This window comes from Onychostoma macrolepis, chromosome 09 (genome assembly GCF_012432095.1).
Source record: "Onychostoma macrolepis isolate SWU-2019 chromosome 09, ASM1243209v1, whole genome shotgun sequence".
Taxonomy (NCBI): Eukaryota; Metazoa; Chordata; class Actinopteri; order Cypriniformes; family Cyprinidae; genus Onychostoma; species Onychostoma macrolepis.
The window spans coordinates 8,951,391-8,965,359 of record NC_081163.1 but is presented as its reverse complement, the minus strand read 5'-3'; the positions used below and the strand labels follow the sequence as shown (position 1 = coordinate 8,965,359).

At 35.9% G+C, this 13,969-nt stretch overlaps 1 protein-coding gene and 1 long non-coding RNA gene across 6 annotated transcripts in view; both read right to left on the bottom strand.

The window, feature by feature from the left end:
• glsb (glutaminase b) overlaps positions 1-7,934 on the bottom strand; it is a 41,123-nt gene extending 33,189 nt beyond the window's left edge. For 3 of the 5 annotated variants that reach the window (XM_058786672.1, XM_058786673.1, XM_058786671.1), the window contains exon 1: positions 7,504-7,933. In XM_058786672.1, coding sequence (XP_058642655.1) covers positions 7,504-7,790 — 287 coding nt within the window. In that variant the 5' untranslated portion in view covers positions 7,791-7,933. Of the gene's footprint in view, positions 1-7,503 lie in introns of all 5 variants that reach the window. The other 2 variants (XM_058786674.1, XM_058786675.1) reach the window with 1 other exon arrangement.
• Positions 7,935-9,053: 1,119 nt separating this feature from the next.
• On the bottom strand, positions 9,054-13,556 carry LOC131547489 (uncharacterized). The gene is made up of 3 exons (XR_009272954.1): positions 13,493-13,556; positions 10,774-11,082; positions 9,054-9,294 (listed from the first exon to the last, which is right to left on the bottom strand). It is a non-coding gene; the product is annotated as an uncharacterized LOC131547489 (long non-coding RNA).
• Between the last annotated feature and the right edge of the window lie 413 nt (positions 13,557-13,969).

The following is a 13,969-nucleotide window of genomic DNA, read 5'->3' as shown; positions in this document are numbered from 1 at the left end:
CTTGATCTTCCAGTTTAGTCCACTTAAACCCCACTAATTCCCTAAGACATTAGACTGCTGTCTAGCTTACTAGATTATGAAACAGGGCTGCTCTAAAAAAATAGTTTGCGATTTCACTGAATGCTTCCCAGAGTATGCAGCATTCATGCTCTCTAGTCATACAGCCACCATGATAGAACATTACAACTGAGTGAAATAAAAAAAAAATCAGGTAATGCTGATATATAATGACAGAGTGCTCAACTAAATAAAACAAGGATTGAAATCTGTTAATACAGGAGTGGAAGGCCATTCATACGTCACTCCACAAGAGCCAATCTATTAGAGACAGAGAGCAGAAAGGCCTTCTGGGATCCCCAAGAGATGAACTGACATCCCACAGATCAATAAGAGAAACGTGAGTAACCTTCAGAACGGCCTCACTGAAAATAGGGATGTGCAGTATGAAGAAAATCATGTCTAATCGTATATTCTACACCACAATGTAGTTTTCATATTAAATAACCATGTGGTAATGCATATTTCTGCGTAATCCATTGAACTAAATACTTTACAAATGAAAGGAACTTCATCTTTCGATCATTTTAAGTCAGTTCTAGCCATTAAATAAAAACACTACATTGGTGAGTCTATATCGGAGCAATTCCTCAACAAACATCGCTCTCACACTTTCATTATAACCTGCAAGTCTAGTTGTCAAGGAAACAGCACTAGTGTGAAGCTCAGAGAGAGTCTGTGACAGCATGTGTCTGGTGTCTGTGATCAGCTTCACAACCAAACCAGCAGCCTGTGGCCTCACGTTCACCCATAATATCAGCAGCTGATCATTCACCTCTCCTCACCTTCCTTGAACAGAATATCCCTGTGATGACAACACAACAATCGATATCTAATTTCCATAGGAATGCAGAATTGATTGCTTCAAACTGGACGTGTCAGATGACAGCTTCTCACTGCATGTATAAGGCCATTTAACGAGAAGAATAAACACTGCAAGGCCATGTTAAAACACGCCAAGTTAAAACAGTCTGATGATATGGAGGTATTATATCATGATTACATTCTCAAATGACCATTCTTCTCTCTAGATATCATTATCAGCCATTCGAAAAACTCACTCCATTACGACTTTACAGCACTTTTAATTGTGTAATCTGCATGAGTGCAACATGTTTCCCATTAGTCCAAGTCCAACACGTCACTAAACAGGATTATGTGTCATTAACTTATTTATGCCAGCTGAACAAATGCCCAGCGTTTCATTAACAGTAAGTAAAAGTCAGTCTGTAGGGAGGAGGGCAGAAATTCTCACAAATCTTGCAGAAAATTACTTTCAATTAGACATTTTCTCTGGAAAATGGCCGTCATGTTGCACATCGTGAGAGAGTGTGGCATTCATGAGAGGATGATCAAGCTCTCGATTAAAGTCTCTCTGCAGGGACAGCACGAGCCTTCTGCGTCATCTTATAAATAATCCATATGGACAGACGAGCGATGAGTCACGCACACTGTGAGAACCGTGAGCAAACAGAAGAGCGTGAAGAAAAGATCGATTATACTGCCAGGGAGGATTTTTTGAAAGCTTTCATATATACATCTATATATATGGAGAAAACTGCTGCACTGAAAACAGTTTTAATGATCTCCCCATGCACTCACTGCCTGTTTGTGGAACTGCATTATTGACATTCCACAGCTGCCGTATGAATGGTGTCATAATCTAGCAGCTGATAAGAGCCGTTGCCGCCACCACTTCAATCTCCAACTTCCACGAATTAAAGAATAATAGTCGTTTCATTTTGATTCATCTCAGAGACTCAAAACTTTTATGCGTTCAATAAAAAAGTTCACTGAATCGTGAGTGAGTCACTCAACCAATTGTTAAAAACACTGAAGCGTTCACACCCAAAACAAGTCTTATTATGCATAAATTAATGTTTTTTATCTACATAACTAAGATTGCAGAAAGAATATTAAATCGTTATAACCTCACCTCAGTATGACTTTCACCAAGCTATAAAAACAGGAGTAGCCTACATAAATTAAGACATTCAATAATGTATGGAACACATTCATAATTGTTACGCCCATATTCTGGAAACTAAAGGCCCATTCACACTAACAATAACTAGGGCTGGGTTGGTAATATTAATTAAGTAAGGAATAATTGACTTCGGTCCGTTGGATTATTAGAAAAATAATGCGGTTTTTCTAATAATTCAACGGACCGAAGTCAATTATTCCGCTTATACTACGGTTGTCACACCTCAAGACATCGATCAGATGATATATTTCAAGGCATTCATCCGGTATTTCTACTTAAATCGCTATTTCATCCAACGCCTCCGTTGCTAATTCCAAAACGTCATTTTAAACCTAGTAACGGAGGCTTGAGCCGTTAATAACAGATTAATGCAGTTAATACAGTTAATAACTAAGTTATGAGCGAGAGAGAGAGAGAGAGAGAGAGAATTACCTCTGTGTGTCTCTCAATAGTGTTCGGCAGCAATGTCTCTAGTTATAGTGAAACTTAGTTCCTTTGCATTGTGCTTTCTAACATTTGAGAAATGAAAAAGTCTCAGCTTTTAAATTCTGTCAACTTTATCAATAAATGTCATTTTGATTTATTTATTTTTTATTTAACCTTTATTTAACCAGGAAAAGTCCCATTGAGTTACAATAACTCTTCTCCCAGGGAGTCCTGGCCAAGATAGGCGGCACAAAGTTTCAAAGAAAGAAAACATTAAAAAGACAGGACAAAAATAAAATAAAATGTTCATACTACACAACAAATCGCTATACATAGACTATACATATACAAACAAAACATTATGTTTAACTTAAGTAAATACAAGCATATAATTTAAAGGGTACCTAGTTTAAAAACAATTACAACGTTCAGTCAGAGTTGACTTTAAAAGGTTTTTAAAAATATGAATAGATGGAAGTGATTCTAGTTTTAAGGTGTTTTGGAGTTCATTCCAAACATTTGGTGCATATGATGAAAAAGCTTTTTTTCCAAATTCTGTTTTTGTTGATGGAATAATTAATAATAATTTTTTTGACAACCTTGTTCTGTAAACACTGTTTTGGTAAGTAAGTAAATTTGAAATGTAAATGGGTAATTTACCCATTAGTGCTTTGGCAATAAAAATCAATAAATGAAGTTTCCTTCTGAGAGAAAGGGAGGGCCATTTTACAGTTTCATACAGAGTGCAGTGGTGAGTCCTAGCTGTTGCATCTGTAATGAAACGTAAGGCAGAGTGATATAATACATCTAATTTTTTTAATAAAAATAAGGTAGAGTGCATATAAATTAAATCACCGTAATCCAAAACTGTTAAGAATGAACCCTGCACCAACCTTTTCCTTGCTGAATAAGGAAAACACCTCTTTAATCTAAAATAAAAACCTAACTTAGGTCTGAGTTTTTTAAAAGGCTTTCAATATGGACCCCAAAAGACAATTTATCATCAATCCAAATACCTAGGTATTTGTGAAGTCACTCTCTCTATTGGAGTACCACTTTGTGTTAAAATAGTGAAATCCATAGGAGAGTGTGAACGTAAAGACCATAAATTTAGTTTTTTAGCATTTAATACCAATTTTAATCCTATCAGAGATTTTTGTACCTGATTAAAGGCAGATTGTAAATGATAAATTGCTTCCTTCAATGATGTAGCAGAGGTGTACAAAATAGTGTCATCTGCGAAGAAATGAGCCTTTGTTTGATTCAGATGTTCACCTAAATTATTTATATAAATAGAAAATAAAATAGGACCCAAAACTGATCCTTGGGGAACACCCATTTTACTTCTAGCAATGATGAGGTACAGTTATCTAATGTCACACACTGAGTTCTACCACTCAGGTAATCATAAAACCAGTTAAGCACAGTGCTACTAAAACCTATGTTTTGCAATCTTTGCAGAAGGAGATTATGGTCAACGGTATCAAATGCTTTAGATAAGTCAATGAATAGGGCAGCACAAGACTTTTTGCCATCTAAAGCATTAACAATATCATTTGTAACAGAGGTTACAGCCGTAATTGTACTGTGTCCTTTCCGGAAACCAGACTGAGTGGAACTTAAAATACAGTTATCAGCTAAAAAATGTTTGAGTTGCTCATTTATAAGAGACTCCAATAGTTTAGACAAGACAGATAATCTGGAAATTGGCCGATAATTATCTAAGGCCGACGGGTCTCCATTTTTAAAAAGTGGGAGGACAAATGCAGATTTCCATGATTTTGGGATAGAACCACTGTATAAACTAAGATTAAAAATGGAAGTGATGGGTTTAGCAATCAAATGTGCAGCAGTTTTGAGAAAAAATGGCTCAATCTGGTCTGGCCCAGCAGACTTTTTACAGTCCAGGCCCAACAGAGCATTTTGCACTTCAGAGACAGATATTAAAGTAAAGTTAAAATTATTTAAATTTACATTAGACAAGTTTGTGATAGAAGTTACACTATCTGTGGGGTTGGTTGGGAGTGTTGACTGAGCATCTATTCCTGCATTAATAAAATGCTTGTTGAATGTATCTACTATATTTTGTTTACCCTTACTTCACCCTGACTTGCTATCATAACTTCTGGGATAGTTGGAGGAGGTACGTCTCGAAGAAGATTTAATTACTTTCCAAAAACGTTTGGGATCATTTAGGTTTTCATTTAATAAATTCAGATAATATTCACTTTTTGTACTTTTAATTAGTCTTGTGCATTTGTTTCTTAATACCTTATAATTTACCCAGCATTTATCATTATTATTTACTTTTGCTTTAATCCATGCTTTATTCCGTTCTCTAATAGCTGTTGCTATAGAGTCATTAAACCAAGGATTGTCTCTACCCCTCACTCTGTATCTTCTAATAGGAGCATGTCTTTGAACTATGGCTAAAAGTTCTTTTAAAATAATTCCAGGCTAGCTCAACATCATCCATATCACAGACTAAGTTTAAATCACTCTGATAGATTTCGTGAAGAAAAGCTTGCTCATTAAAACATTTATAATTTCGTTTAAAAATATACCGTGGCTTAGTTTTAGTCAATTTGCAGTTTCTAACACACACAACCATACAATGATCACTGATATCATTACAGAAAACTCCAGTAGCTGAATACTTATGTGGAGCATTAGACAGAATTACGTCAATTAATGTCGATTTGTCCATTTTGTGTGATTTAGACGTGTAGGTGACTGTACTAGTTGCGTCAAATGTAAAGCATCACATATGTCTCTTAATGCTGATGAAGGTGATAGCCAGTCCCAATTCAGATCTCCTAGAAGAATATACTCATTGGACAGTTTATGCAAAAGTCAGACAGTAAAGCAGTTGCTCCAGCTGCAGCCGAAGGTGGGCGGTAACATCCTACCACAGTCAGAAAAGCGCCATTGGGGAGATTTAATTTAATGGCACATAATTCAAAGAATTTTGGCTTTGTTATTGATTCAATGGAACAACATTCCAACGATGCCTTAACATACACAGCTACTCCCCCTCCTTTACCCATACGATCCGTCCTGAAGAGATTATACCCTTCGATATGAATCATATTGCTCGTGATTGATGGTTTGAGCCATGTTTCTGACAAGACGATTACGTCACTTTCTGTCAGTTTAGCCCACAGACGAATAGCATCGATTTTATTAATCAGGCTGCGTACGTTGACATGAATAAAACGCAAACCACTGCTATCTTTTAAATCGTCAGGGCTCAGAAGTTCAAGCAGTTTTGGGCCTGGGTTTGGATGGACATTACCTGAAAGGAACAGGAGTAGAATAATCCAAACTGATCTTGCCGGGCGACTGTTGCCGACTCGATGATGACGCCTGCAGTTGTTAAACTGGAACCGCCGTACTTCTGCCCAATTGTAAAGTCCATAGCCATGCAGGGTGCAGACCGATGAAGCCATGAGGACTGATGTAAAGCCATCGGCATCAAACAGCATAGTCACAGAATTTGGGAGAACAATCCGGGAAGAAGCAAACAATCCATCGCCAGATGATCCCAGAGTATTCCGTGAGCTCAGCACATAAGCGAGCACTGCGAGCAGCAGGTAAACTGGTAGCCTCATATTGTTGTTGTAGCCAGACCAGCTTATTTTCGTTGATAAAATGCGCTATATTATTGTTTACGATAAAGTTTGTAAACACAGTTCTGAGACACAGGATGAAAATTTTCCAAATCAGGTAACCCGTTTAGCAAAAAAACATAAACACAGGGAAATTACACAGACAAACGTGTAAACACTGGCGCCGCCATCTTGGGTCTATTATTATATGTTTGTATGTAAACAATGGAGAAAGCTGTACGGAGAAGGAGCTTGATGCTCTTTAATGTGGTGGAAGTTCGCTGTAGCTGCCTCAGTTCAAGAGCATGCATGAACGAGCATGCATCATCTTTTCCTCTTTACTACTAGTTATAGCATTAAATAAACATTAATGAACCATTATGGAAACATTAATGAAGGTATGTTTGGATATATCCAAACGAATCAATATAAAGTTATAATCGAATAAGAGATGCAGTTCTGTAGTCTGTCGCTTTAAATGCTCGAGTTCTTTGAAATCAGTTAGATTCTGGTTGCCTGTAAATGTTTTTATGATTCCTTAGCTGGAAAAATAACATTCTGAAAGTGATTTGGTATGTTATAGCTGTGGTGTGGACTTCCCTGTTCTCACAGATTTAGAACTATTATTTTTTAGTGTGAACAGGCTTTAACCCATATAACGAACATTCATAAATTAGATAACAGATTATTTTAGATGCCCGATCTGTTCATTTACCAACTAAAAATCTAGTTTTTTTTTTTTTTAATATGTATCATGAACGAGTTGTTCCAATTTATTAATTTTCTTTGACATATGAAATGCCATAGTTAATTAGTTGGTTGACAAAATTAAGAACGTTCAGAACCGAGATGCTTCCTTCGATTACTTCACTCACGAACGATATGCTTAGTTCATTACTTTTGTTCAAAAAGAGACGCCAGATTCAGTCGTTCGATCTGAATCAAAATCGTGAAGGGGGCGTATCTGTTCAGCCAACACTCGAATACTATTGGCTCGTGATGTATAGTTGGTTTTTGATGACAGAACAGGAGTCACGAGCTTCAAAAAAAGACACTTGAGTGAACGGAAAATACGAGTCAGGGCACGGAAGTGAAGAAGACCAATTCACTCATCTGAAAAAACTCGTTCAAAAACACCACAATGTCGTATCTAGACGATGAACTACTGTCCTTTACAGTATTGGGGTGTGTCCTTTTCCATAAATAAATACCACATACTTGACATAAACCTATCAAACCGATAACATTTTATTCTAACATGAAGTATACTACCACACATGTTCTCCACCCACTTGCTGTAAAAGTGTACACACAGCGCCACGTTGTCAGCCATTCATGGATATTTTGGCGCGTGTGCTATCATTGATCAATAACATTGAATGTCTCATGCGTCATGAGCAAATGACAAAAAAATACATTTCGTACTTATCTGCCGTCGCTTCCTGGACGGACTCATCTTTCTTCACCGGTTCTGTAGGGTCAATCGCTCCTTCGGTCTTTGTACATAGGAATCTTCTCCCAGTTAAAGGCAGAATGAAAGGTCTTCCATTACAGACAGTCTTTAATTTAGATATTCTGCCATCGTGATAAGCAGCGCTGTAGATGTACGCGTTTGGTAAAGTCTTCTTATGCCTTATAATGTCAGAAAACGAACGCTTTGGGCTGGTTTGAATCAACTCCTTCAGCACAATTGAAGCCCTAAACTGTAACATCTCAATCCTGTCGAGCTACTTAGGTTTAGTGTCTAGTTATTTTAATAATACTAGAAGACAACTTGTAGTTCTGGAAGCTACGGCACAGTCAATTCCCACACTTTGCGCACCTACTGATAGAGGAGCTTTTCAGTGAAGAATACAGAGCAAACACGCTCGTACACGCCCACCTAACGAGCTATTGGACGGCTTGCGCATTTTCTCTCTCATCATTGGCTCAGTGAAACATGTTTCATTTTTGATTGCCATGCATCACATCCTGCAATGACTCACTGTATGAACCGCATTGTATGATTTTCTCTTCTGACTTTTATTTCAGTGTAAGGACAAGTGAATGTTTACTGTTGTCATGTAAGTATTAGTGCATTTTTTCATACACTAATTAATACTAACATAACTTCTTACAACTTTTTAACACTCCAGTGTTAATTATAGTATTTTTTAATATTTTGAATTAGCTTTTATTTTAGTTTTTTTTTTTTTTTTTTTAGTTCAACTCAGTTAACTGACAGTGCAACCTAATACTTTTACATGTTTTTATTAATTGCATGACATTTATAAATGCTAATCTAAGCCTAGAAGTCATTTATGCTCCTTATTCTCTCATGCAACATCTCATATACCTTTCATGTTTGTGACCTCAATGGAAAAATTTATGCCATTAAACTGAAGAGTCATGGATGCAATACTGTCCTTTTGGAAAAGGACATATAATACCAAGTGCAATTCAATTAGACATTAAATCTGTCATAATTCTAAAAATAAATAAATACATGGTGCTTAATGATGCAATGATATCATTATTACCTGTAGCTTTTTAACCTGATGCCGGGAAATGTTAATACAAGGACCAGGTGAGAAGCTTGCTAACAACAAAATTGGGTTGTGGCATGTTTTAGAGAAAGCTGCTTATCTCTAATGGCTGTAAAATAAAATTTTTTAAAAAGGTCTGCATGCATACTTTCATATTCCCATATGTAAAATGCAAAGACATCCAGGCATGCCGATCAGTCAAGGTGTGGGAATGGGGTTATGCAACCACTCAGTGACACTTCAAGGAGCTGTTAAGCAATCTTTATGTTGGGAGGGAGTCACAAAAGATAAAAATAGCTTACTGTTTTGGTCCGAGATCGTATTTTTTTGTGCCACAATAGTGCAAGAGAAGGCATTTAGAAGTAACACTTTCATGAAGCACTGCAAAATGACTGCATCTACATTACAAATTATGCTATTGAGTCAGTCTCAAACAACAGTTGGTTGGGTTTGGCTCATGGTTCAGAAATCTTCATTTCAGATTTATTTTTCCTTGAGAATGGGAAAGCTACTTCTTGATCCATGGCCACTGAAAAAGTGGATGTCACTGTTTTGCTTTACAACAGTCCTGGCATACAATCCTGCACAAAATTTTATCAGTCTCTTGACAATCCAAAAAAGCCATTTTGTTCAGTGTCGGAACAATTTTATTTTCTGTATGGGAATTCTTTTTAGACCGCATGCCGTCGCCCTTGAGAGAGAGAGAAAAAAGATGTGAGTCATTGAGGCCTGCTCATTCTAGAAACTTCTAAACTTGAAAAAAGGCCTAAACCAGAAGAAAAAGTAGCGTTTCTCGCCCCCTACTGCCACAGAGTGGTAATTACACAATTTGCCTTTTAGCTTTAAAATAAAAGAATGCATAAAGACACATGTACAGTGTGATGCTGCCACCTTGTGGAGAATGTGTATATAGTGTATTGTGAACTCTATGCGGAATAAACTAAACATACTAAAATAGTAAATGACACTTATGAAGCCCACATACAATTGAAAAATGAAATGATATCCAGTACATGTCAAAAGTTTGAAAACATGATTTTTAAATGTTTAAATGAAGTCTCTTCTGCTCACCAAGGCTGCATCTATGTGTTCAAAAATACAGTAAAACACTAATATTGTGAAATAGTATTACAAGTTAAAATATCTGTTTCCTATTTGAATGTATTTTAAAATGTAATTTATTCCTGTGATGAAAAGCTGAATTTTCAGCATCATTAGTGTCACATGATCGTTTTTGCTGCTCAAGAAACATTTATTAGGGGGTTAATAAAAATGAATGCTTTTATTAAGAAAATATGCATTAAATTGCATATTCATTTTCAAATAATGCTGTTCTTTTGATAAAAGAATCCTGAAAAAAATTTGTTTCGCAAAATATTTAGCATATATAATTGACATTTGTATTTCATTTTAAAGTCCAAATAAATGAAGTGCAAATCCTATACAACTGACGCTATTTCTCAATGAGCACTTTATTGTTGTATGTGCACTAGGGGGCACTAAAAGGTGATTTTCTACTTGGACTCCATACAAGAAAACAATTCAGCTTTACTTTGAACTTTTTTGATAATTCACCAGAATTTTGATCATTTCAGTCTCCATATTTGTGTCCCTGGACCACAAAACCAGTCTTAAGTGTCAATTTTTCGAAATTGAGATTTATACATCACCTGAAAGATGAATAAATAAGCTTTCAATTGATGTATGGTTTGTTAGGATCGGATAATATTTGGCCGAGATACAACTATTTGAAAATCTGGAATCTGAGGGTGCAAAAAAATCAAAATATTGAGAAAATCGCCTTTAAAGTTGTCCAAATGAAGTTCTTAGCAATGCATATTACTAATCAAAAATGAAGTTTTTATACATTTACGGTAAGAAATTTACAAAATATCTTCATGGAACATGATCTTTAATTAATATCCTAATGATTTTTGGCATAAAAGAAAAATTTATAATTTTGACCCACACAATGTATTTTGGCTATTGCTACAGCGATATTGGTTTTGTGGTCCAGGGTCACATTTATCTCTGTAGGGGACACAGTATAGACAAATTGTTTGCGGTTTCATTAGGTGGCAGACATTACAGTACTGTTTATATTTGATAGGCTATATGAAGGCAAAATGTTTATTTTTCCTTGAATGTTTCACAATAAAACCACGATGACCTGAATGACGTTTTGTCGGGCGAGGCGCCGCGACCGGTCTGTGACATCCGCGCGGAGAGGCATCATTCCGGGCTGACTGTGGGCGGCAGTGGGGTGTTTATCAGCACTGGGTTTATACACGCACACAGACATTGCGTGCGCACAACAAAGGGTGGAAGCACAACAGTGAGTGTTTGTGAGTCATTCTGCAGTTTCAAAATGTGTTAATATGATGTAGATGCAAATGAATAGAGGTGAAGACACGTCGACCCACACGCTGCCCTCACTGTCATCGGTCTGTACGTATGTCATCAAAGGCAGATAGGCCTACTTGAAAGAAGATAAGAAACATCACCTCATTAAACTCAACTCATTAAAAAAAATTAAATAGTTAAGTTTACTCGTTTGTACACCGTTATTTTTAGCAAGCATATTATATATTCAGCTCTTTTTTTTTTGCAAATGTTTCCTTTACTCGCCATCCAAAAATACACACATACCAAAATTATTAAAACTGAAAACTAATTCAACATATTAATACTAACATATAAAATAACACTTATGTGAACTGATTCAAGACTTTTTCAAAAGCATACAAGAAGTTTGGACGAAAATGAAAGTGTAAAAGAAGATATATAAGATGGTTTGATGTATTTAACCTTTTTTTTTTTTTTTTTTTTATCATTAAATAATCCCCATAGCTTACCTCCATTTCATTTGTGGCATAGTTTGATGACTATATTCTTAACATTTAACATTAAATCTTAATAGTTAATGTTAAGAATTGTCATAATAAAAATTGCTTTGTAGTGTAACTATCTTAAAAGCCTTTTTTTTCTTTAAATAGGCCTTGATAATCATAATCACGAAGGCCAGGAATTCTTTGCTATATACAATTGAAGCACAATTATTCAGACCACTACAGCTGTAGTCAGAGACTTGCTGAATCAGACTGAAACTGAGGTTTTCTAGCTACGGTAATTTACTTTTAAATAATCTTATGAAGACAAAAAAAAACCCTTTCTCCATAACATCTGACATCTGTACAATGAGTCATGGGTTTCAGGAAATATTCATAAAAACAAACAAATTCAAGACAGTAAATCGATTCAAAATTAAATTTCAATCAATTTATAATTGCCTGAAATTGATAACTCTTAATAATAATCTTAATATTAACCCTAAAACAGGCAAGAGTGGAAAATGATCAGCAAAAAATCATTTCATGTCACGTTTTATATCATCTGGACTTAAGTAAAACACATTCTAAAGAATTTTTGTAATATTTGATATATTTTGGATTTTATGAGTTGTATCTCCCAGGTCACGTTGCCTGTTTAGGATATAAAAAACAGCCCGAGTCGTCAATAATTCTATGATTTATTTAATGCAAACAAATATGGAATATTCAAAATATGTTGCATGTATGACATGTCTAAGTGTCCTAAAAATAGAGGCATAGACATTTTTTGTATTTTTACATTTTTTTTAACTGTCTCTTCTTTATCCTCAGGGGTGGGCAATTCCAACCCTTGAGGTCCACTGTCCTGCACAGTTTAGCACATCCCTAAACAATCATATGATGTAATTTATGTAACAAAATATAATTTTTTATGTGATCTTGAAGACTTTTATCAGATTTTTCAGATGTGTTTGATCAGGGTTGAAGCTAAACACTGCAGGATGGTGGCCCTATAGGAGCAGGGTTGGACACCCCTGTTCTACCATAAAATTAGCTGTGAAACCCTGCAAGAGAAAAATCTTGTTAAAAATGCAAAGACAGAGTCAACTAAATGTAATAGTATCTGTTTTACATGCAAATGTTAACATTTGCACAATTTGTAAACTCAAAATAAATAGAAAGGGGGCTGTGTAAAGGGGGCCTAGAGGCCAGGAAGGCCTATAAGGCTCATCCCTAAGGGCCCCTGGCCCTGGAATGCAATTTCTACTGATGGGGATCTGCTCTCCTTGATACGATTTATAACCCCCATCCACCCCCACTCCACTTCTCTGAGATCAAGGGGCTTTATCAAGGGGCTCCCCTTTGTATTTTATGTCATTTCTGTGTATTTTCTACACCCATCCCACCACCCATAACCACCAAAACACCCCACCCCTCACACACACACACACCCCACACCATACCACCCCAGAATTGACAATAATGAAAGAACCAGAACTGGGGGCACAATTCACCTCGTGACACCATTCATTGTCAATACTGAGGATAATCCTTTTTTTATGCCCTAAACAGGCAACGTATCTCAGGAGATAAGCATATTTCATAATGCGATTAAAAAAAAACAACACGAACAACTATGACTTAATTCTCTTTTTCAGCATCTCAAGACAATGTTCACAATTAATACTAATAGTTGTATTGCATTTTTTGCTGAAAAAAGTAAGATTAATATATGCCTATTTTCTGAATGTCCAGCCCCATGTGCGGACGTGTTGGCTTTAGGTCAAACTAACAAAACAAGCACAGAATATTTGAACCAAGCCATGTGACCACCATACTCCAAACAACCTCAACTATGATAATAATAACAGTATTGGATGAAAAATTCTTCCTCGTGCCTCCTACAAGAGACTAGAGTAGGCTATATCTCGTGGTACACGTTGCCTGTTTTAGGGTTCAATTAATTAAAACGGGAAAATTCACTCATTTTCAGCTTCATATTGTTACAATGTCGGTAATGTAATTAAGTAAACAGTGTGTATTATTTTTTCATTTTACCGGCACCGGAATTTTCCCTTCAGCAAAAGTCCGCCGGATGAGGCGTTTTATATTTTTAACCGCCAGGACTTTTGTGAAAACTACAAATCGTACTTCCGCATTTTTGTATTTCCCGCTCACATGTATTCTGATCGAGGGCAGTGCATTGTGGGTGTTGAAGTTTCCTGCCACAGCCTTCTTATGTTTTCTCTAGTCGTGTAGATTAAAGGAAATTCAATAAAAACCTCTGATTTTAAAGATATTTTATGTTTATATTATAACATATTTTATATGTTAAAAATACATACATTACGTGATTATGATAAAGACTGAAATAGTGCAGTAATGAAGCCCTGTTTTCAAGTCCAGTCATTTGCGAATGTTTTTAAACTATTTACATGACTATTGGTCAGGAGGGGAGACCAGCTTGTCTATATTAGCATTTTGTTTGTATGTATAGAATATGATTAATTATCAGAATAAATCAGAAATTATAGT